Consider the following 23,155-nt stretch of genomic DNA (forward strand, 5'->3'; position numbering starts at 1 on the left):
AATTCCTAACAATTCGATAGGGTTTTGAGGGATTGAACCATGAACTACATTGAATTAAAATATAATTGGTAAAAACCATAGATGATAATTATTTAAGAGTCGGTACAACGAAATCCGTGGTCAGATTTACAGAGTCAGGCGCTCTGATACCCATAAACAAAAAAAAAATTATAACACATATATACATACTTCCAACTATTACAAAGCTTTGCAGTCAAATCATCAGGCAGAGTATTTAATTTTTTATCCTAAAGGACTTAAAATTTCCACTCAGATCAGCTTGCTCGCTCTTCAAAACTGTACCGAATGGGTACTGAATGTATTATAGATTTTAGATTCTGGGGGTCAAACATGCTTTACCAATATCTACATATATGAGCTCTAATAGCCTTTTTACACATGAGCAATAAACCGTCCTCTGCTCGATTAAAACGGTTGTTAAGATCAATTTGCCATACAAAATAAAAATCTATATTAACCTTTAATAGAACTTTAATCGATTTTAATATAAAATGCAACTCTACGACAAAGACGTATTTGCAATTATATATGTATATGTACGTTCTTTGTCTGCGATTGACTGCATTTTTCGATAAAAAAAGCTACGGTAGATGTCGCTGCTGAAAAAAACAATCAGCTGATGAGACTTGAGACTTACCAACTTTTATAAGAGAAAAGCAAAAACAAAAATGTATAACAGCTGATCGGTTATCGAGCAGCCGGTAGTGTAAAAGGCAAAAAAGGGTTTCTCAATAAAAATTTTGATTAATCAATTTATTTGGCTGTATAAAAACGCTATTAATCTGCATCCTTCCACGGTAATAATAATCTTCATTTTAATATAATCGCTTATAAACTAGCACAAAAATAAGGAACAATTCTGATATTATTGAAATTCTATAAATAAATGAGCGCTGGGCAACCTGAGCTGAGTATTATTTGAACCGTCACCATCAACATTTCTAAATCTGATTTATTCTATTTGAACTAAAGTGGGCGAAGGAAAATCGCAGAACGTATTGGAGTAGAAGAAATCCAAGTGCGAACATAGCTCCAAAACCGTTCAAAAAAACTAAAATGAATAAACATTTTATGTGTGATATAACACTCGAGCCATGTTCAAGTGCGGACATGGCTCTAAAATCGGAGAATCAAGAATAGGAAGGTCATTAAAACCTTCAGAAACTGGTCGAACTCAAAAGATTTGGAAGATCATTGTTGAAGGTCTTGCCAATTCAAGATTGATTCTGTGTTCGCCGACAAAGAAAGAAAAATAAAAATATTGGAGCAACTAATATTCCATTCAACAACAAATTGTTGTATTAACATTTGAGGTGCGATTTTGCACTCGAGCAATGTCCAAGTGCGGACATGGCTCCAAAATCGAAGAACAAAGAATAGGATGGTCATTAGAACCTTCAGAAGCTGGTCGAACTCAAAAGATTTGGAAGACAATTGTTGAATGTCTTACCAATTCAAGATCGATGCTGTCTCCGCCAGCAAAGAAAGAAAAATAAAAATATTGGAGCAACTAATATTCCATTCAACAACAAATTGTTATATTAACATTTGAGGTGCGATTTTGCACTCGAGCAATGTCCAAGTGCGGACATGGCTCCAACATCGAAGAATCAAGAATAGGAAGGTCATTAGAACCTAAAAATAAAAATATTGGAGCAACTAGTATTCCATCCGGCAACAAATTACTGTATTTGTATTTGAACATGGTTACAAAACCACAGAACCAAGAACTAAGAATAAGAACGTCATTGCAACCTTCAGAAGTTCGTCTCGGAAGATTTGGATGACCATTGTTGAAGGTCTTACCAATCAAAAATCGATTCTGTCACCGCCGGCAAAGAAAGAAAAATAAAAATATTGGAGCAACTAGTATTCCATCCGGCAACAAATTACTGAATTAAAATGTGAGGTGTGATATTGTATTTGAACATGGTTACAAAACCACACAACCAAGAACTAAGAATAAGAACGTCATTGCAACCTTCAGAAGTTGGTCAAACTCAGAAGATTTTGATGACATTTTTGAGCCAATTGTTGAAGGTCTTACCAATTCAAGATCGATGCTGTCTCCGCCAGCAAAGAAAGAAAGATAAAAATATTGGAGCAACTAATATTCCATTCAACAACAAATTGTTGTATTAACATTTGAGGTGCGATTTTGCACTCGAGCAATGTCCAAGTGCGGACATGGCTCCAAAATCGAAGATCAAAGAATAGGAAGGTCATTAGAACCTTACTGAATTAAAATGTGAGGTGTGATATTGTATTTGAACATGGTTACAAAACCACACAACCAAGAACTAAGAATAAGAACGTCATTGCAACCTTCAGAAGTTGGTCAAACTCAGAAGATTTTGATGACATTTTTGAGCCAATTGTTGAAGGTCTTACTAATTCAAGATCGATGCTGTCTCCGCCAGCAAGGAAATGTCCAAGTGCGGACATGGCTCCAAAATCCAAGAACAAAGAATAGGATGGTCATTAGAACCTTCAGAAGCTGGTCGAACTCAAAAGATTTGGAAGACAATTGTTGAAGGTCTTACCAATTCAAGATCGATGCTGTCTCCGCCAGCAAAGAAAGAAAGATAAAAATATTGGAGCAACTAATATTCCATTCAACAACAAATTGTTGTATTAACATTTGAGGTGCGATTTTGCACTCGAGCAATGTCCAAGTGCGGACATGGCTCCAAAATCGAAGATCAAAGAATAGGAAGGTCATTAGAACCTTACTGAATTAAAATGTGAGGTGTGATATTGTATTTGAACATGGTTACAAAACCACACAACCAAGAACTAAGAATAAGAACGTCATTGCAACCTTCAGAAGTTGGTCAAACTCAGAAGATTTTGATGACATTTTTGAGCCAATTGTTGAAGGTCTTACTAATTCAAGATCGATGCTGTCTCCGCCAGCAAGGAAATGTCCAAGTGCGGACATGGCTCCAAAATCCAAGAACAAAGAATAGGATGGTCATTAGAACCTTCAGAAGCTGGTCGAACTCAAAAGATTTGGAAGACAATTGTTGAAGGTCTTACCAATTCAAGATCGATGCTGTCTCCGCCAGCAAAGAAAGAAAGATAAAAATATTGGAGCAACTAATATTCCATTCAACAACAAATTGTTGTATTAACATTTGAGGTGCGATTTTGCACTCGAGCAATGTTCAAGTGCGGACATGGCTCAAAAATCGAAGAACAAAGAATAGGAAGGTCATTAGAACCTTCAGAAGCTGGTCGAACTCAAAAGATTTGGAAGACCATTGTTGAAGATCTTAGCAATTCAAGATCGATTTTGTCATCGCCGGCAAAGAAAAGTAAAAATAAAAATATTGGAGCAACTAGTATTCCATCCGGCAACAAATTACTGTATTTGTATTTGAACATGGTTACAAAACCACAGAACCAAGAACTAAGAATAAGAACGTCATTGCAACCTTCAGAAGTTCGTCTCGGAAGATTTGGATGACCATTGTTGAAGGTCTTACCAATCAAAAATCGATTCTGTCACCGCCGGCAAAGAAAGAAAAATAAAAATATTGGAGCAACTAGTATTCCATCCGGCAACAAATTGTTGAATTAACATTTGAGGTGTGACATTGCACTCGGGGTCATTATTTGACTGGAAAAATAATGTCACAAACGGTATGAAATTAAAGAATTAAAGAATTTTGACATTCTATATAAATGGTTTTATAGAAATTATATAATATATGTGTTTATGATCAAAACTATAAATTAACAAGCAAGAAACGGCTAGAGCTGCACCTAACCACCTACCTCAAATTAAATAGTTTGCGAATATTCTTTTAACAGTCATATTATGATATTCTGTAATAATGTAGAGTTCCTCCAAAGAGCTGGAATATTTGAGAACCTTTCTCATCTGCTGTCTTCAATTAAATGACAATTTCATTTTGCTAAGTTGTCTTTATATACTATTTTACGCAAAAAATTATATTCAATTTTGTTAAAAATTTGCAAAAAACACAGCATATTTAATGTTTAATAAAGAATTTTACTTGCTAGCACGACAAATAATAACATTGAAATACTTTGAAAACCTATATTTAACAATGTGCCAAAAGGTAGGCAACAAAATGTATAGAATCCTAAATTTATACTATAGATCTTCTTAAGCGCTACTAATTAAGTTGCCATTTATCTCTAGCTGTGCCGAAAGATACCTCTGGGTGGGTGGTCTAAAAATTTCAAAATTAAAAAAAAATAAATTTTGTCTTGTTAAATATTTCAATATGTTAAATTATCCAAAAATATAAAATAGGAAAATTCAAAGAAATATTCCCTTTACAAGTTCTGCCCATCAGACCACATTAGTTAGAATATAAAACTTTAAACGCGTATATTTCAAAATCAATTTTTTAAGTCGATGTACACATTTTGTCGAAAAGTTAAGAACCGATTTTGCTCAAATTTAGCACACATCTTTGGATAACATTATCTAGTTAATGAACGAATGTTTTTTATTTATATATTTTTTATTTATATATTTTTTACAACATTTTTTCGAGCCAATATATCGCGAAAATTTTATCAAAAAAGTGTTTTTTTTTAAATTCTGTAAAAAAAAAATTTAATTTTTTTTCTTTTTTCTCTAATTAAGGTCTTTCCTTCGTCCTATCTATCGAAATATTTTTGGTTTATTGATTTTAGATCAACCTATAATGAATTATAATGACACGGTAAGAGCATTTTTTTGACACGTTTTGGAGATGAGGTACCAACGACTGAGTTTACGGAATTTTTAAATTAAAATTTCACAAAAATGTGGTTAATTGAAATATATGATGGTATATATTTAAATAAAAAATTTTAAATATCTTTATTTTCAGCCTCTGCATTAGGCTCTCTCGTGAAGGGTTGAAATGATTGTGTATGAATTTTTATTGGGAATATTATCTCACTTTTTGATTCAGCTCTGACTTTCTTACCTGTTTTATAAAAGCTAAGCTAATAGTATAGTCCATGTAGTGACAGCATATGGATTATTTCAGTTATTCTTGATATATGGTTATGTTTTCATTACTTCTTCGTGTGATCTGAAGTTCCTTCCTTGCAGAGAAAAAGGTGTTTTAATATGTTTTTTTAAGACGGTGTTATTTCACTTTCAATTCTTGGAGTTTGAGATTTAATATACACATGTTGTACTTTATATATGCTGAATGTTTAAAATTTATTTTCACTTATGTAGCCTAAAAGTATGCACACTAAGAGAAACCATATTGAAAACCTCAAAAATTTTGAGGAACATTATGTGACGTCTTCCAGGAAAGCTTACGATAAAAAAAGAAAAATAAATAATCCCCGTTTATATAAATGCCATCCAACCCCAAATTGTACCCCATTTTGACACAAAATTTATTTCATAAATTTCTTCAATTAAATTTGCCACCTCAAAAAGTGCTTATCAATTCACCGATTTTTCATAAAACTCCACACTTATATGTATGAACACTTCATTTATTAAAAAACTTATGTCGAAGAATAAGCATAAATTTCGCCCCCAACACATGTGACCTGGCTATTAGCCCATTTTCGAGGCGCACACCCTCAACGCTATCACTTGCCATCTCTCTCACAGTTTTCGTACAATTGAGACACAAAAAAAAAATACAAAAACATTTCGTGTTGAATGCGAGCACAAATGCAATTGAATGGCGTGTAATGGTGTGTGTAGTGAAATTTCATGCAGCAGAATATTTGTGACATAACGCCAGCGTGTCTATTAAACTGACTTGTGCAATGAGAACAAAACATTTTTATTAACAACATTTCTATGCAAATAAAGGTGAACATTTATATGAAGCAGTGGAGAAATAAAGATATATGTACATATATATATACGATACATATGTTCCTGTCTATTTTAATGTATGAAACGGACAGCGTACAACTTAATGGCTTGTCATGGAATTTTATGTGACTTCGCTGCAGGATACTCCAAACAAATTCATGCCACAGATATGCATATGTATTGCATATGTATGTATATGCTTGGCTGTTGTATGTCGGTAAAAAATAATAACTTTTTTTGGTAATGCCTTTTGATAACACATTTCTGCATGATTTTTTTGTGGTTTATTTTATTTTTGTAATTTATATGTAAATTTAAATGAATGTGTGCATGTTGACTCGCTGTTATGGGAAATTATTGTACGAATCAACAAAATATCTTTGCTGCTAACGTACGTGTGGCATCTGCTACAGCAGTACCAGTCATTGGTTTGGCGTAGAACTTCAGACTCGAAAATCGTAACTTTTGATATATTTCCTATTGATTTTCGTTCAAAGATAAAAATGTTGAAGGGGGCATGTGATGGACCCATTTGTTTTTCTTAAATTATTTTCATATCATGTCTAGCATACGGTAGTAAAGTGATTTGTAAAAATTCAAAGTCCTTTTAAAGATACAGCAGTTAGAAGAAGGAGCTGTTCGAAGCGCTGAGTTGGCAGCTGGAAACTTTGAACGCGTTTTTCTCAAAACTGTGTTTTTGAAACTTCAAATTTATTGAATGCACTCAGCACATACAAACGTAATAAATGCTCTATTATCAATCAAAAATTCCTAAAATTTCGATTTAAAATTTTATACCAAAAAACAAAAAAGGACAAACGCAAAATTCGAAATTTTTTTTCAAATATCTACCACAACATAAATTTTTGCTATATTCATTTGGTAATAGTCCATTTCATGCATTTAAGTTTACAAATCAAAACACCGTTATTATTTTTTGTTTCCAATAAACTAGTCAGCCGGAATCATTGAGAAAGTGCCAACACATTTTTTCTAGGCGAGGGTGTTCAGAACGCTGTAACTCATGTTCTACATAATATTTTTAGCTTAAAATTTATATCTATACTGTCGAAATCCTTAATGAATAATAAACTTAAACCTCAAAATAAAAAAAAAAAATCTGAAAAATTCCTAAAAAACAGTCCTTATCATGGGATAACCCATTAAGTAGGCAACATTCTTAGTAAAATAATTTATTAACGAAGCTGTTTGCGCACCAAATGATAAATGATATGGGGTATTGGTTGGATTTACAGGTGTTCAGGAATGTTCAAAATTTTGGAAAAAACATATTAGGTTAGCAAATATCTCCCGTTTTTTTGCTCTATATGCAATGCTTTATAAAAAGTGTTACAGTGATCGGATTAAGTTCAAATATGCGCCGTTTTGTTTGATAATCTGTTTCCATCTAGATGGCAACTTCATAATACACCCCTCATAGAAGCCTCCTCCTTATTTGCGAAGAACTCGGACAGCCACTTTTCAGAAGCCTCTTTTGAGTTCAACTTTACACCACCAAGGGCGTTCGCTATGGACAGTTACAGGCGCTATGACCGGGCTATGTGGTGGATGAGATAACACCTCCCTTATGACGAGTCATAAACGAAGTGTGTAATCTGGCGTTTTCCTAGTGGAACACTACACCCTGGGCCAAGCGGTCCACTTGTTCGCAGTAGATGGTAGAATTAAGCGTCTGGCCACATGGGAGCAACTCATAAGCGATGTTTCCGTCAATCCCGGCTTGGCCGCTGTTTGGGTCGATTCACCGGCCTTCGACCATGACCGTTTTCGCTTGATATTGTCGTATGTGATCCATTTTTCGTCGCCAGTCACCATCCGCTGCAGAAATAGATCAAGTTCTTTCGTTGATTTGGTCCAAAAATTTTGTGTATCCAACCTTCTGCAGACGGTTTAAAATGTTTTTGGTGACTTGCCGGTCGAACTCGATGTTTTCCATGATTTGATCGGTGTCCGCCGACTGGCTTATCCGTGGTGTCGTTTTCACCCGCTTAATCTCACGGAACGTTTCTCTATCGGATTTGTCTTTAACGATGGAAAATTTTAAAATAGCCCGAATTTCGGCGTTGGTGAACTCCATGTTTACACGTCTATAACTGTTGAACGCAATATCCAAACTAATCATGCATAGCGTCGTTTTGTAGGTTATGTCAAGACCTTTCAAAGAAGTATAGTATTGCCAGATACGAGCTCTGTAGCGCTTTATACATAGTCACGAAATTCAAAAGACAAAAAGACGGAAGGGAGATATTTGCCAATCTAATATTTTTATTTTTATGAAAACATATTTTTCCACTCCTTGTGTGAAAATAGTAGTTTTGTTATTTAGTCATGCTTTGAACATATAGACGACGACACTTCACGACGTAACGATAGCGAAATTTCCTTGACTGCAAATGTCGTCTTGAAGCCAGCTTCTTGAACATTTTGAAGATGCCAGCGACATATCAAATTGTGGATGTAGACAAATTCGTTGTTGCGAACTCAATCCGTTCCCGAAATATAGAAAAAGTTTTGGATAAAGAAAACTTTAAACAAATAAATCAATTAATTATTTGTATTATGCATATTTATCAGTAGAAATAAAATGTATGAAAACAAGTAAAACTGAGAGAGAAAAGTAAGAAAACAAGTAGAACTGAAAAATATTTTCTGTGAATTTTCAAGCGGATCTTAATTTACACATTTCCTCTAACAAAGCAATATTTCGAAGTAATTACAATAGGTCCTCCTTAGGTAACTGCTTCAACGGAAAAAGAGAAATTCAAACAAGACAAAAATATAAAAGGAACGATAAAATTATACATAGAAATATCGACACTTTAACACAAAAAACATGCTAGTATATTTCCAACCGGAAATCACTTAACAAAAACTAAGTACCTTTTCCCAAAAATAACCTTTTTTTTACTTTTAAGTAAACCCTACCATACTAAATTACTATTTACACAAGCGCCCATTACCCTCGCAATGAGTTTCGGTCATGAATAGCTGAAGCATGTTGACTGTCCCAAAACGACAACGAATTAAGACCTTAAAAGCGGCAAAGGCAAAGAGAAACGCGTATGTCTGATTGCATGCACCTTAACACAGCGGTATATACTCTTTATCAGCACACCTATCTATCTGTGGGCGTGCCAATAACCGCACCCAAAGCAGTTGCATGTGTTTGTATGTCTATATTGTCACCTGCTCACAAATAGCTGATTTCAATGAACTGACGGACGAAAAGTTTTTACTTCGCATTCATTCATGCCATTTCTATGATTTTTTTTTTTTACCAACCAACTTTGTAGCCACTCAATAAAAAAAAGCAGCTCGCATCAAAAGAAGCGCACACAAAATCTTCTTATCGGATTTCATTGTCTGCTTCTTCCTGCGCTCTAGTGCTCTGTATGTGACGGCGATGGATTAATGACGATTTCATTATGGTTTGTGTGTGAGTGTGAGCTGTGATTTTTTTTCTTGATTTTTTTTTGAATTCGTTTCCTTTTGATTGCGTTTATTTATCATTCATTTCGTTTGGCACAGGCGCTTCACTGGGCTCAGTGATAAATGGTACTTAACAGAAGTTGCGTATACGCAGCGTAAAACTTGTGTGTATTTATGTTTACCCAATAGTATGCTGTGGTTTCTATTATCGCTTGTGTATTTGTGGTTTGCAGTAAAGTTTCCACTGCACATAGCAATGTGGATTGTGGTTTTGTTAACTTTTTTGTTTAATTGTGGCTATTGAATTGAAATGTATTGAATATGAGGATTAAATATCTGAATTGAAATTTAAGTGAGTTTAAAGTTTTTTGGTAAAAAAAATATTTTTAATTATCAGTTTATTATATGGAATATACTCGAGATACATAATTGCCAACATGATGATGTAATTAAGTTAAGTTTGTCTTTTGGACTTCGCGGCTAAGTATAAAGCGCTACAAAGCTCGTAGCTGGCAATACTATACATCTATGCTGCTGAAACGGAACGAACTCGACCCATTTTTGAAGCGGATGGTAACTGGCGACGAAAAATGGATCACATACGACAATAGCAAGCAAAAACGGTAGTGGTCGAAGACCGGTGAATCATTCCAAACAGTGGCAAAGCCGGGATTGACGGCCTGGAAGGTTTTGCTGTGTGTTTGGTGTGATTGGAAGTGAATCATCCACTATGAACTGCTCCCATATGGCCTAACTGGACCGCTTGAAGCAGGCGATCGACCAGAAGCCTTCAGAATTGGCCAACAGGAAGGGTGTAGTGTTCCAACGTCAGACCACACACTTCGTTGATGACTCCTCGGAAGCTACGGGAGCTCGGATGGGATTGCCAAGGGATTACCACCTGTTGCTGTCCATGGCGAACGTCCTTGGTGGTGTAAAGTTGAACTCGGCTTCTGAAAAGTGGCTGTCCGAGTTCTTCGCAAATAAGGGAAGGGAGATATTTGCCAACCTAATATATCAACAATTTTTTTTTATTAAATTTAAATAAAAAATAATTTCTTTGATATCACTCAATATTCCAAATAATAATAACAATTTATTATATTTTAATAAATAAACAATAAAATAAATGTACAATTGGTATTTAAGAAGTATATTAGTATATTACCCACATATATATATACAGCTATCGCCATTAAATAAACAAACGTCCCGCTACTTATGAATGTTGTCTATGACTTCATTTTGCCATTTATAAAATAAATAGCTTTGCATGCCAAATTGATAGCCGCACAATAAGGAAACACATGACACCCGCGTTCCCAACCACATACTGTAAAGTTATAGACACCTGAGTAGCAATTTAATAGCTGTGACGCCATGAATTGAGCACCCAAGCAATTTCCATCCATACAATGACATGCAAACTGATTGTATGTTTGATAGTGACTGAATAGAATTGGCTTCTCAGCGAAAAGGAGGCACACAAAGGCAAAAAAAAGGAAGTCCAAATTGTGCGCTCGTGTCTCAAGTGTTTTGATTTCTTTTGGCTTTCAATAGCAAGTCATACGAGTTTTCGCATTGCTTATTTATTTATTTATGTATTGTGTAATGACACTGACGAGTGTCCTTCAATTAGATAATCAACAGTTGTGAATTTTGCCAAATTGAGTTATTTTAAAATGCGGAATTTCGTTTTAAGCTCAAGTATTACTTACTATAATTGGGGTTATTTGCCAATTTCATTATAAAAATATTGTCATATTCAGCCATGAATGCTTCAAGTAGTTTCCTCTTTTTAGAAGGATTATAGAAGTGCAAAGAAATTATCATAAGACGTTGATTGTGTTGACTTAAAAAATATAAAAATATAAAAATTGTGCTTATTGAAATTATTTTGGTCTCTCTGGCTTGCATGGTTACAAGGTTATTGTGTTTAACTCCCACGATATTGAGTTAGGAAACTAAGGAAGACTAGAATTCGGCAGATACGAGGCTAACATTGTAGGTATTGAATCAAAGTAGACTATGTATAATCAAGTTCCAATCAACCCATTTTTTATTTAGTATCTTGTCCAAAGATACTTTAATTGAGCAATTAAGACATCGTTCAGCATAATTTTTCTTCTTCTATTACCGTGCAAAGTCAACTAATTGCTAAATTAGTGTTTAATTCACACTTAATTGATTTAAAAGTCTCAATTGATATAAAAAAAATCGAAATACAATTCCATCCAGAAAGAAATTTTCATTTCTGTATTTCTGTCGTAAGATATTTACAGTTGAACTTCCATAACTCGAAGTTCTCCATAATTCGAATTGGCCATAGAAGTCACATTTCATACAAATTACCATCCCTAACACGGGCGTATCTCTAACTCGAAGTTTTGTCGTGGATTATGATGATTCGAGTTAGGGAAGTTAAAATGTATATATATTATGTACAGTAATAACTACTAATTTAAAATGTTTCGACTCTTTTCTAATTATTTGCTAATTTTAAGATATTTCAGTATATTTTTTATAAAAATTGTACAACTGTCCAATTCCAATTGTTTTAGCTAAATTGATTCAATTAACTTCTTAATTGCCTCAACCAATTGTATTATTTGAACATGGAAAATTAGCTTAGTCTCTCTTGTAGCTTTTAATCTGAAAAATCAAAGAATTAGTTAGCTGCTGAGTGTTATATCCTATTCGCACAGGAGTTAATTGATCAATTAACATTTGCTCGATTAAAGCGTTGATTTAGAACGATTTGCTAAACAAAATAAAATTCTGGGATGCAACTCTGCGGGTTGTTATCCTACATTGTAGTCGGAAGACTCCACAAAAATTCGATTGTTAGTTGGATTCAATGGACTTGAGGTTGCAATAATCTATTCTTTTTTATTATAAAGAGGAAAGATTTGTATATATGTTTGTAATGAATAAACTCGAAAACTATTGTGCCGATTTCAAAAACACCACCATTCGAAAGCTACATTCACCTCGAGTACCCCGAAGCTATATTTTTTGCTAGAATCTAAACTTTCTGGAAATAGTCCAGGTGAGGGTATCAAAAAGACTCCGTGATGGAGAATCTTAATCTGAAACTGAAAATCGATTTGCAAGTCATGCTCTTCACATCGCAATCGCGTGCCAGAGAGTCGAGTAACGAGTGCTCGCAGCTGCATGCTGAACAAAATTTCAAAACCAGCCAAGTAAGAGTCGAGTACGGAGCGTTTGCAGTGGTTTGAGGAACTAAATATTAGAAATATACAAGCTCGCACTAGGCCGTCGAACTCTGAGGCGTTTAAAAAATACCTCTGGAGAGCTATTTGAGAAAAAATAGAAATATCATTGAATATCCTATAGTTTTTGGTTATTTTACACTGGAAATCTTTAGATGTGCCGAATTTCATTCAAATCGCCAAAATATACTACATTGTATTCAAAGATCGGATGGATATGTGGAAACTTTAAGGGTATTCTGACCGAATCTGTTGAACTGGCAATTTGTTAGCTGATACTTTGTTAAAATAAGTTTGGGAAAAAATTAAATGAATTTTTAAAGCAGGGACGCAAAACAAGTAACTAAAAAATAATCAAACTTGTCAGACTGATGCTTCGTTACTCGGAAGCAAAATAATTTGTTAATTTTACAAAAACAAAATGCACGTAAAAACTACTAACGAATTAGCAAAGCTGGTCTGAATATCCCTATTACATATTGTTATCATTGATATTGCAATTCCCGGTCTCTGTTACTCTCGTATTGAAAAAATAAATTTAACAAGTAAGGAAGGGCTACCAAGTAAGGGTGTAACCGAACATTTTAGACTCTCGCAATTTCTTTATTTAACTTTATTTATGTATATTATATAATACCCAATTTGACCCACATAATCGTCATATATATTGTATAAAGTCCCTTGAAAGTTGGAAACCATAATATTAGGTTAGAAGCACCAAGGTCCTCGTGTTCGATATATGGAGCTTTAAAAACCTATGGTCCGATTTCGGCGATTTTTAGAATGGGGCTGCCACACTATTAACATAGTATTTGTGCAAAGTTCTGCACCGATATCTTCACTAGTACTTACTTTATATACTGTAAAGTAAACGATTCAGATTGTCTTCAAGGTTCTGGTATATAGGAAGTAGGCGTGGTTGTGAAGCGATTTGGCCTATTTTCAAAACATATCATTGGGATGTAAGGAAACTATTGCAAACCAAGTTTCATTGAAATCGGTCGAGTAGTTCCTGAGATATGGTTTTTGACCCATAAGTGGGCGACGGCACGGCCATTTTCCATTTTGTAAAAAAATCTGAGTGCTGCTTTCATCTGCCATTTCCTATGTGAAATTTAGTGTTTCTGACGTTTTTCGTTAGTAAGTTAACCCACCTTTAGTAATTTTCAACCTAACTTTTGTATGGGAGGTGGGCGTGGTTATGATCCGATTTCTTTCATTTTTGTAGTGCCTAAAAAAAACGACTGCAGAAAGTTTGGTTTATATAACTCTATTTGTTTGCGAGATATGTACAAAAAACTTGGTAGGGGCGGGGCCACGCCCACTTCCCCAAAAAAATTACATCCAAATATGCCCCTTCATAGTGCGATCCTTCATACCAAATTTTATTTCCATAGCTTTATTTATGGCTTAGTTATGGCACTTTATGTGTTTTCGGTTTTCGCCATTTTGTGGGCGTGGCAGTGGTCCGATTTTGCTCATTTTCGAAAGCAACCTTCCTATGGTGACAAGAAATAAGAGTGCCAAGTTTCATCAAGATATCTTAATTTTTACTCAAGTTACAGCTTGCACAGACGTACAGACGGACGGACGGGCCGACGGACAGACGGACAGACAGACATTCGGATTTGAACTCCACTCTTCACCCTGATCACTTTGGTATATATAACCCTATATCTATCTCGTTTAGTTTTGGGTGTTACAAACAACCGTTATGTGAACAAAAATACTCTCTTTAGCAACATCTGTTGCGAGAGTATAAAAAGTTTAAAACTGTACCAAAATTGTATGAAAATTTAGTTAATTAAACATTTTTATTTTTAAAAATATGTTCGTATAATATTTGTAATTCAGACTGTTTAATGTCTGCTTGTGATTAATATTTCAGATTCTCTCTCTCCTTCTTCGTTCTAAATTATACTATAAAAATATAAATGTATTATTATTTTTAAGATCCCACTAAATGCTTTATTATCTCTTCTCGTCTCTTTACAGTCACAGAAAAAGAAATCAGGCAATGGTGAGTACGACATAATTAACTCATAACATTTATGGCAAGTAATTCAATTAGCTTTAAAAAAATACCATATACACTAAGCCAACATTGAATTAAAGAAAGAGCAAAGAAAAATTGCGAAAAATAATATCAAAGGAAAATTTTAAAATTGTCAAGCAGTCAAAAGGACAGCAGATCTTCTGGCAAAGGCAATAAAACCCCCGCTTATGCCACAAAATTCAAGAAAAATTACACTATACCTCAACAGCAAGCATTTTTAAAATTCCTTCACATTCCAAAAATATTAATATATGTGTGTTTGTGTGCGATTACGGTGTATTAAACAAGCCGCTGTCGGCATTAAGTAACCGCATTACTGTCATGCCACAACTTGTATGAAAATTTACCGACCACAGCAGCACAACAACAACAGAAACAACAAGGAATCAAAGCAAAGCCACACATCAGCCAGCTGTTGGCTGTTAAGCTTACTTCCGAAATTCTTGCGCCACACGTTGCTTATTGCCAGATTGAATTAGTGCACCAAAGCAGACGGTATAATTCAATTCAAACGCATTAAAAAACACAAGCACACACATACAGAGCTGCTTGAGTGTGTGCGTGTGTGTCTCTCCCACAGCAAAACAGCAAACCAAAATTTTATTTAAATGAAAGATGACAGCAATTTTTTACTTCACTCCATGTGCCGACCCAATTTGGTTGCCGAAAAAGTGTGGTAAATGACTCCATTCTCTCTCATTCACTCTCTTTCTCTTTGTTTTGCGCTGCACAAGCAAACAGGTGGATTAGTCATAAGTAGCAGATTATGCGACTTTCTGCTTACATTATCTAACGGTATCCTTGTGCGCCCATTAGAGACACACACACATGCACATATATTCAAACACTCCGAAATGCTCTAAGTGTGTTTGTAAGTGTGTTATGCGACAAGCGTGAAATTTTTGTGGCAAATTATTCCAAATGGAATTTTAATTAGTTTGAAAAAGGCATTTGCTTTAGATTAAATGAATTTTAATTACCCGCCTTGCTGTTGGCAACACCGGTTGTCATGGCAGTTTACAAGACGTCGCAAGTAAACGCGAATTTTCAGCGGATTTGTGTATTAACAAAATAAATTGCTGTAAACAATGCCAAAGTATGTTGCACAATATTAACTCGCTTAATCTGTTAGCACTTTTCTTTTGACCGAAAATGTGTAATCTTATAATAAATGCGACGCAAGCCATTTTAAGGGTTTACATTTTAATATAAAAAAGTTAATTTCAGTGCTCTCCTATAAACTTTTCGCGTAAATCGCAATTAAACGCCTTCTTCTTGAAAATTATAAAAGGGTGATATAATTAATATGCAATTTGCATTACTCTTATTCGCTTGAGAAGTAAGTAGAGCTTCAAGTTAGAGTACTCTGCTCATTTAAAGAGGGTCATTCCATATAAAAGCCTGCTTTTAGTGATTTCATCTATACCAATTCTAGAAAACAAATTTGCTGGACTTTATTTGACCACTATTAGAAATATAATTATTCACTCGAAAACTTATCATCTGAAAAAGACGGACTTTTCAAGATCGCATTTATTTTCATTCTGAGGTTCCTTCATTGAATATTTTTAAGGGTAGCAAGAATAGCTTCGACTCCTCTACTAACTGCATTTTTACTCCCAGGTACAGCGATATCTTAAACCAACAAAAGGTAGGAAAATGTATCTGTATCGGTATAAAAAATATAGGGAATATTGAGACACCCTATTATGGACAGATACAAATGATACCATTATAAGCTTTAGTATAGAAGCTATCTGTATATTAATTTGAATTCATTTAAGATACTTAATAAATATTTGTTTTCTTCCCACACTTAAAGGCACAAAGGTTTTCTGAAAGACTGTCCGAATGGTCTGCTGACAGAACAAGTAAGTAAATTTATATATGATTTAACATTTTGTTTTAAGATAAACACTAAACATGAATTACAACCTCACAAAACTCAAGTTCAATAAATCGTCATTGCATAACCTATTATGGACTAGTTTCTAATTGTATGCATACCATGTAATGTCAGAAAGACTGAAAAGTTCGCACTGTATATATAAAAGAGTACAATTTGAAGAAATGTAATTGAATGTAGATAGACATAACATCCAAACAGAAAAAAATACAGATTTCTCAGCTTTCGACGTAGGCTATTGGATCAGGAAAAATACTTGAATAGTAGCTTCTTAGAGACGCAAGATCTGAGATTTGAAATAAAATATAAAAGGAATTTCTTATGGCAATTGAAATACAATTTTTCTACAAGATTTTGTCGGAATTCTGTATCAGGCGAAGCAACCATTTTCTAATTTCATTACAAACCATATGAGCTCTTAAGACTACGGCCCAAGTAGACATCCCAAAGAGACATATATAGATGAAAACATCAAAAATATCCACAAAATGATTTTGAACATAATTAGAATTAAGTTGATCGAGATAGTTTAGACTCCAAAGAAATCTAGGAAATATGTTGGATAACATAGTTTGACCTGGAGCCTATTCTAATCTGTGTGCCACTTTAGCTCCCAATCGGTCGATTCCTTAAGTCACATACAATTTAGAATTATCCAAACTTTGTCCCAATGTTCATGATTGGTTAGTGTTTGATTCAGTTTTCAAAAGCATTGCCGCTGGAAGTAATTCGAAAGTCTAAAGAAATTTTCATGAAATTTGTTAGATAATCTATATTAATATCATCGGTTAAGAATGTTTCGAAAAACATGTATCATGCAAAATAGTAAAGGGCTTTTTAAAAGAGACGCTACAAAAGTAACCGATAGTTACAGTAAACGACACCATATTTTTTCCCGCTCTTTTGACATTTCTCTTCAGTAAGGTTTGTCATTTCATCATGGAAAGATATAGGATCCAACAACGAGTCGAAATTATTAAAATTTGCTACTGAAAATCGGAGTCAGTGGCCTCAACTTTAAGAGCACTTAGTCTTACGTAGCGATGAGGCTCATTTCTGGATGAATGGCTTCGGAAATAAGCATAATATGCGTTATTGGTCAGGCAGCAATCCACACGCACTCCATGAGTTAGTTACCATTGCATCCCGCAAAAATACGGTTTGGTGCGGTTTATAGGCCGGCGTCATTGGGACGTATTAATTCCGTGATGATCAAGACCGGCACGTTACTGTGAACGGGAATCGCTACCGCTCAATGCTAACAGAATATTTTTCGACCGTATGGGATGATATGGACTTGGACAATATATGGTACCAACAGGACGTCGCCACAATCCACATTCTAAGAATTAATGAATAATCGCTCGTCCTATAGAAGAATGTAATTTGCCGTCAATGTAGCACAAGGTCACCTTAGAGTGAATATTGATTTCCAACATTTTTTATTTGTAATAATCTTATATCTAAATACATTTCGTCTTCATTTCAAACCCATTGCTACAGCGTCTGTTATTCGACGGCGCTCGACCTTAGCCCTTTTCGATTTGTTTTACTTAACTTTTATCACCAATTGTATTTACCACAACTAAGTTTCTGAGAAATTTTGCGAAACAAAACGCTCATTTGTTGGCTAATTTGCTATGTGAGTGAAAACGCAAAATCCGAGAAAAGCATAAAATTCGCCAAGCGTGTGCAAGCTGCCCACAAAATTCTGCAGCAAAACAAAATAAAGCAAAAACAAACAAAAAAAACAGCAGAAAATAAACAAAAAGTTGTTGTGGTTAACGGTTAACACCATAAACCATAACGAAAGATTTAAATTTCTGCTTATACCCCTGCTGCCGCCGCACACTTTATAGCACTGGGATTTGCAACTTTTACGAGAGGCAGTAAACATATACGAATACGTAAATTCGAGTATGTACCCACTTACGTAACCACTTGGAAAAGAGTGGAAAATAGTGTCTGACTGTAGTAGTAGTTGTTGTTTGTTTTTTATGAAAAAAATTTTAATGTTTAACATCAACAGCAATGTTGGTTGTAGTTGTATTATACAATGTTGTATTTCGAGTTATGAATATGTACAGAAGTGTTGATTTAAGCACGAGTTGAGGTTGAATGGTTGATGGGCTTACGGCTGTCAGTTTTAACTAACTAAGTAAATTGTAATGGTAATCCCATGGAAGATCGGTGTTTGCTGTATCTTCATCGTATCATTTCAAAACTTACCATACGAACTAAACTAAACTTCAAGTCTATCTGAAAGCCCTTTCAGTTAAGGTAACATAATATTTTACTTCAACTTGGTATAATGAGTTGGAGCTTGTAACACCATTTTCCTAGCTTCGAAGAATTTCAATCTATTGACCTACGATCAGGATCATATTCTAAACTCTCAGCTGACATCGACCATTCTAATCGAAGATCGAGTACCAAATTTGGTAGTAAACTCGTCTTACGTAGCCTGATGAGTAATACGTCCTGGCACTATATGCTTTAACTGTGTTTTACACCGAACTCACCCAGAAATTTGTATGGACGGAACCCTTATTAGAACTAAAATAAATAAATTTTTATTTCTCAATTATTTTTGAATTACTAAAATTCCTTCGTCATTATTTTTCCTCTGACTGTTTTGCTTTTGATGGCTTGGTTCGGAATATGCTAAAAATCATATCGCTTGGCACTTGAGCGTCAGCTGTTCTCTTTTTACTGCTGTACCAGTTACGTAAGCAGACGCCCACGTTGTAACTCGACAGTTAAAATAATAACAACAAATGGATTTTCTACGCTCCAATGACTTTGCGCCGAAAAGTATGCCTGGTAAATAGAATTTATGATTGCAAAGTAGTTTAAGTTGAAGGATAGCTGCAGTGGTGCGAATTTAAGAGCACTGTTGGTTGTAAACAAATTTATAAAATCGATAGCAAAGTTGTAAAATTTAACATAACGGCGTAGCGAGGGCTCATATAAAAGTATATAAAATTTGTGGATAATAGAAAATAAAAATGTATACGAATAAAAGATAAATTAATATAATATGTAAAATTGATCTCTAAATTTCAGCATTTCATAACTTCGAAATGATTTTCAAGTGTAATAAAAGGTAATAACTATCATTCGTAGGTGGCTTTAGTTAAAAATAATAATATTTGTAAGTCAAACTTAATATATCGTTTGAACAAAATCATTATTGCTCGATGTTTCATGAAAAAAAAATGTTATAAGTATTTGAAATTGTTGGAGGAAGAGGCATTTCTCCTTATCGTATGCTTAAGAGAATCTACAAAAAATATTTATTAGGACGTTATGAAAATCTGAAATGAATGAAATTAATATGTTTTATGAGCTGATGAATGCCCAATTTCACCACATTTAGCATCATTTCATGATTTTGACAATTGAGGTGTAAATAGTAGGTGCTTAGATTATTTAATATTTAATTATGTAATGCATTTGTTTTAAGGGGTTATGGGTTAGTCAGGGGCACGAAAAAATGAGAATTTACAGTAATTTTATTTTGCTTTCTAATCATGTTGTTATATGGCATTATTACACAATGTTTTTAATTGAAGTCACGAAAATTTGAAAAAAAAATTATAATTTCTAAACATATAGCTATTTGTGTTGACCCAGTTCAAAAAAGACCCTTGAGGTGGCAATCATAAGTCCTTGGAGCGATGAATCTCCAATCAATCGGATAAAACAAATTAGTTTTATTACCTAAAATTAACAAAATGGCGGCCTCAGGAAATTTTGTGTAAACTTTAGTGAAAAAATCAAGAGTTATTTGATATTAAACATCGAAATTTTTGCAAAACAAAAAGAACTTCGATCAGACCCAGGATTATTACGTATTCTAAAACCTATATAAATTTCATTAAAATCTACTGAGCGAGTTACAGTTGTCACCAGTTCAATAAACTTAATTTTGAGAAAAACGTATTTAAAGTTTTACATTATCGTTTTGGAGTTCCCGATCGCTCTTTGTTATTTGTTGAATAACTTGAAAAGTAATTATCGGATCAACTTCAAATTTTCAGGGAATATTTTTAAGATATTACCCTTAACGAAAAAGCAAAAAATTGATTTTTAGAAAATCCCGACAACCGCTAACCCCTTAAATTTTTGTAGTATACAGTTTCTGCCTTCTCTTCGTATTTAGGGATTTATTATTATTTTGGAGCCATTGTTCATGATAACTTGATTCTATCTTCTATATGTTGAGATTGATAAAATATTTTTGTTTACTACACACGGTCTTCAAATTCTTAAAATGAAAGGCCCCTATGACTGATTAAATCTTCATGACACCAAGTTTTCTCGCAAATATTTGTCTCTTCTCCAAAAACTTTTTTAAAAATTCTTTGAAAAATGTTTCCAAGTAGAAAACTTTCAAAAACACACAATGTCCCACAAGAATAGGGGCACAGAAACCAACATTATGTAGTAAATAACAAGGTGCTCCTATAACCTCAGAGACCTCCTAAAACATTCTCCAGAAACAAATCTCTTTTTCTCGAGTTGTCGGCCAAATACTTCAGTAATGTCGTTCGGAAGTTACCGTTTTTTATAAAAGATTTTATACCTTACTGGGAGAACATTTTTAATGCCTCTTCTGAAATCACTAGCATAGGATTAAATGAAATATAGTTAAAGTAGTAGTATAGGAAAATTAGTTGAGAAAAGCATTTATTTTTACATCAACTCTTCTTCAAACGTTCATAATGAGAAAATATATATTGAATGTCCAAATTTTTTCAGTTAAAAAAGTGAAAAAAAAGGATTTACTCATTTCATTTACGACATACACCTACCCACTGTGCATTTTATTTATATACAAAATAAAATTGCTTAATTTTTAAAACTAATAATTCGCAGCAACAATAACAAGTGTTGTTGAACACAAGAAGTAAAATGCAGAATACGAATGTACAAGCTAAAAATAATAATAATAATAATAAAGCAAACAACATGGCGCCACACTTTGCTAACTTTCATGTTTCCCTGTTGGTCATAAAACGGTTTTCACTCATACACAGCACCAAAAACACAAACACCGACACCTTCACACAAAAGCATTTATAAATATAGTATATTTGTCTGTTCAACGCCCACAACAGACCGACACATGGCAGTTGCGCTGACTTTCCTCGACAGATTTGTTTTCATTATTTACTGTTGTAATTTTACGAATTTTGTATTTATGTGCTTTTTCACGCTCTTATTCTTATTCTTCTTCATTATACTTTACAGGGTTTTATTAAAATTTACAAACAATTCTTCCCGCAAGGAGATCCCAGTAAATTCGCATCGCTGGTGTTTCGTGTTTTCGATGAGAATGAGGTGAGTAACATGCTGAGCGGAAGACACACATATACACATACACACACACATACAGAAATATAGCAAATAATAATAAAAAATGTTGAATGTCTACAAAAAGCAACAACAAAACCATTATTTCACTGTCTCGTTGCTGTCCATTCACTTGGCTCAGCTACACCTCGACCCGCTACACCTCGACCCGCTACACTTATACATACATATACTATATTCTGACAGCAAACATTGGTTTTACTGTTGCTTTTATTTGAATTGGCAGCTCATTTATTAATACAATCGATTTCATGCCGTGCAATGCAATTCAATTTTATTCAATTCAATTGAATGCAATCAATTTACTAAAGCTGAAATTTCTTTAAAATTTCTCGAAACACATAAATACCGTTATATGTACATTAACTTACTGAAATTTAATAGTTATTGTGCTTTTAAATTGATTATCAAGAAAAATGCACTAAACATTTTAAATTCTCTCTTTTCTTTGAATTTTCTATTTCATGCTTAACTACTGCTGCCTATTTGCTTTCAACTACTCTGCTGCCAATAATTTCTCTCTCTCTCTCTTTTCTTGTCCTTTTTGTTTGTCTCTGTTCTGTTGCATTGCAGGATGGTGCGATTGAGTTTGAGGAGTTCATACGAGCGTTATCGATTACATCGCGCGGTAACCTGGATGAAAAGCTGCAATGTGAGTATGAATATTCGAACAGAAAATCTACTTTATTAATTTTTCATACCATTAGTTGTTAGTGTGAATATTAAAGCAGAGCTTTTAGTTTATAAATAAGAATATATATAATTTGCTTCACTAGACTATTATATTATCGTACAGTGGTGTTCCAAACAAAAAACACGCAGAAAAAAATCTAGCAAAAATAAAGTATAGTATAATAAGTCTGGTTACTAAAGTAAGAAATACTACTATATCTAACACAGGCCAACACTTATTAAGAAGTGGTGAGGAAGGTCTTCTGTCCGCTCACAGCAATCTCATAATGTTATTCGACAAAACCTGGAAAGTATTTTTGAAAAACATTGAAGTTAAATGGTGCGTTTCAAAAGTTCATAATTCTAGACTACTCCTCCACTCCTTCTTCTTCTTCCATTGAGATTAGAATATACGGTTAGATACAGACAATAACAATTTAAGAAATCTATCAATAGACGGAAATATATTTTTCTAACTCAAAGTGTTTAATTTCCGATTACTCGATCAATTATAATGTTCTCTCCAAAGCACTGCTCTTAAAAGTTAGTAAACGTCAGTACTTATAATTTGATTATCTTTGATTTTACCAGATCCATTAAAAATCGTACAAATTAAAAGCCAT

The 23,155-nt window shown here is 33.9% G+C and overlaps 1 protein-coding gene and 1 long non-coding RNA gene across 7 annotated transcripts in view; both read left to right on the forward strand.

The window, feature by feature from the left end:
* LOC105213758 (frequenin-1) overlaps positions 1–23,155 on the forward strand; it is a 151,139-nt gene that overhangs the window by 121,218 nt on the left and 6,766 nt on the right. For all 6 annotated transcript variants that reach the window (XM_054231827.1, XM_054231826.1, XM_054231830.1 and 3 more), the window contains 4 exons: positions 14,515–14,539; positions 16,398–16,446; positions 21,738–21,827; positions 22,434–22,512. In XM_054231827.1, coding sequence (XP_054087802.1) covers positions 14,515–14,539; positions 16,398–16,446; positions 21,738–21,827; positions 22,434–22,512 — 243 coding nt within the window. The remainder of the gene's footprint in view (positions 1–14,514; positions 14,540–16,397; positions 16,447–21,737; positions 21,828–22,433; positions 22,513–23,155) is intronic.
* Positions 1,672–4,854, forward strand: LOC128922173 (uncharacterized). The gene is made up of 2 exons (XR_008471431.1): positions 1,672–2,405; positions 2,558–4,854. It is a non-coding gene; the product is annotated as an uncharacterized LOC128922173 (long non-coding RNA).

This window comes from Zeugodacus cucurbitae, chromosome 5, assembly GCF_028554725.1.
Source record: "Zeugodacus cucurbitae isolate PBARC_wt_2022May chromosome 5, idZeuCucr1.2, whole genome shotgun sequence".
Classification (NCBI taxonomy): Eukaryota; Metazoa; Arthropoda; class Insecta; order Diptera; family Tephritidae; genus Zeugodacus; species Zeugodacus cucurbitae.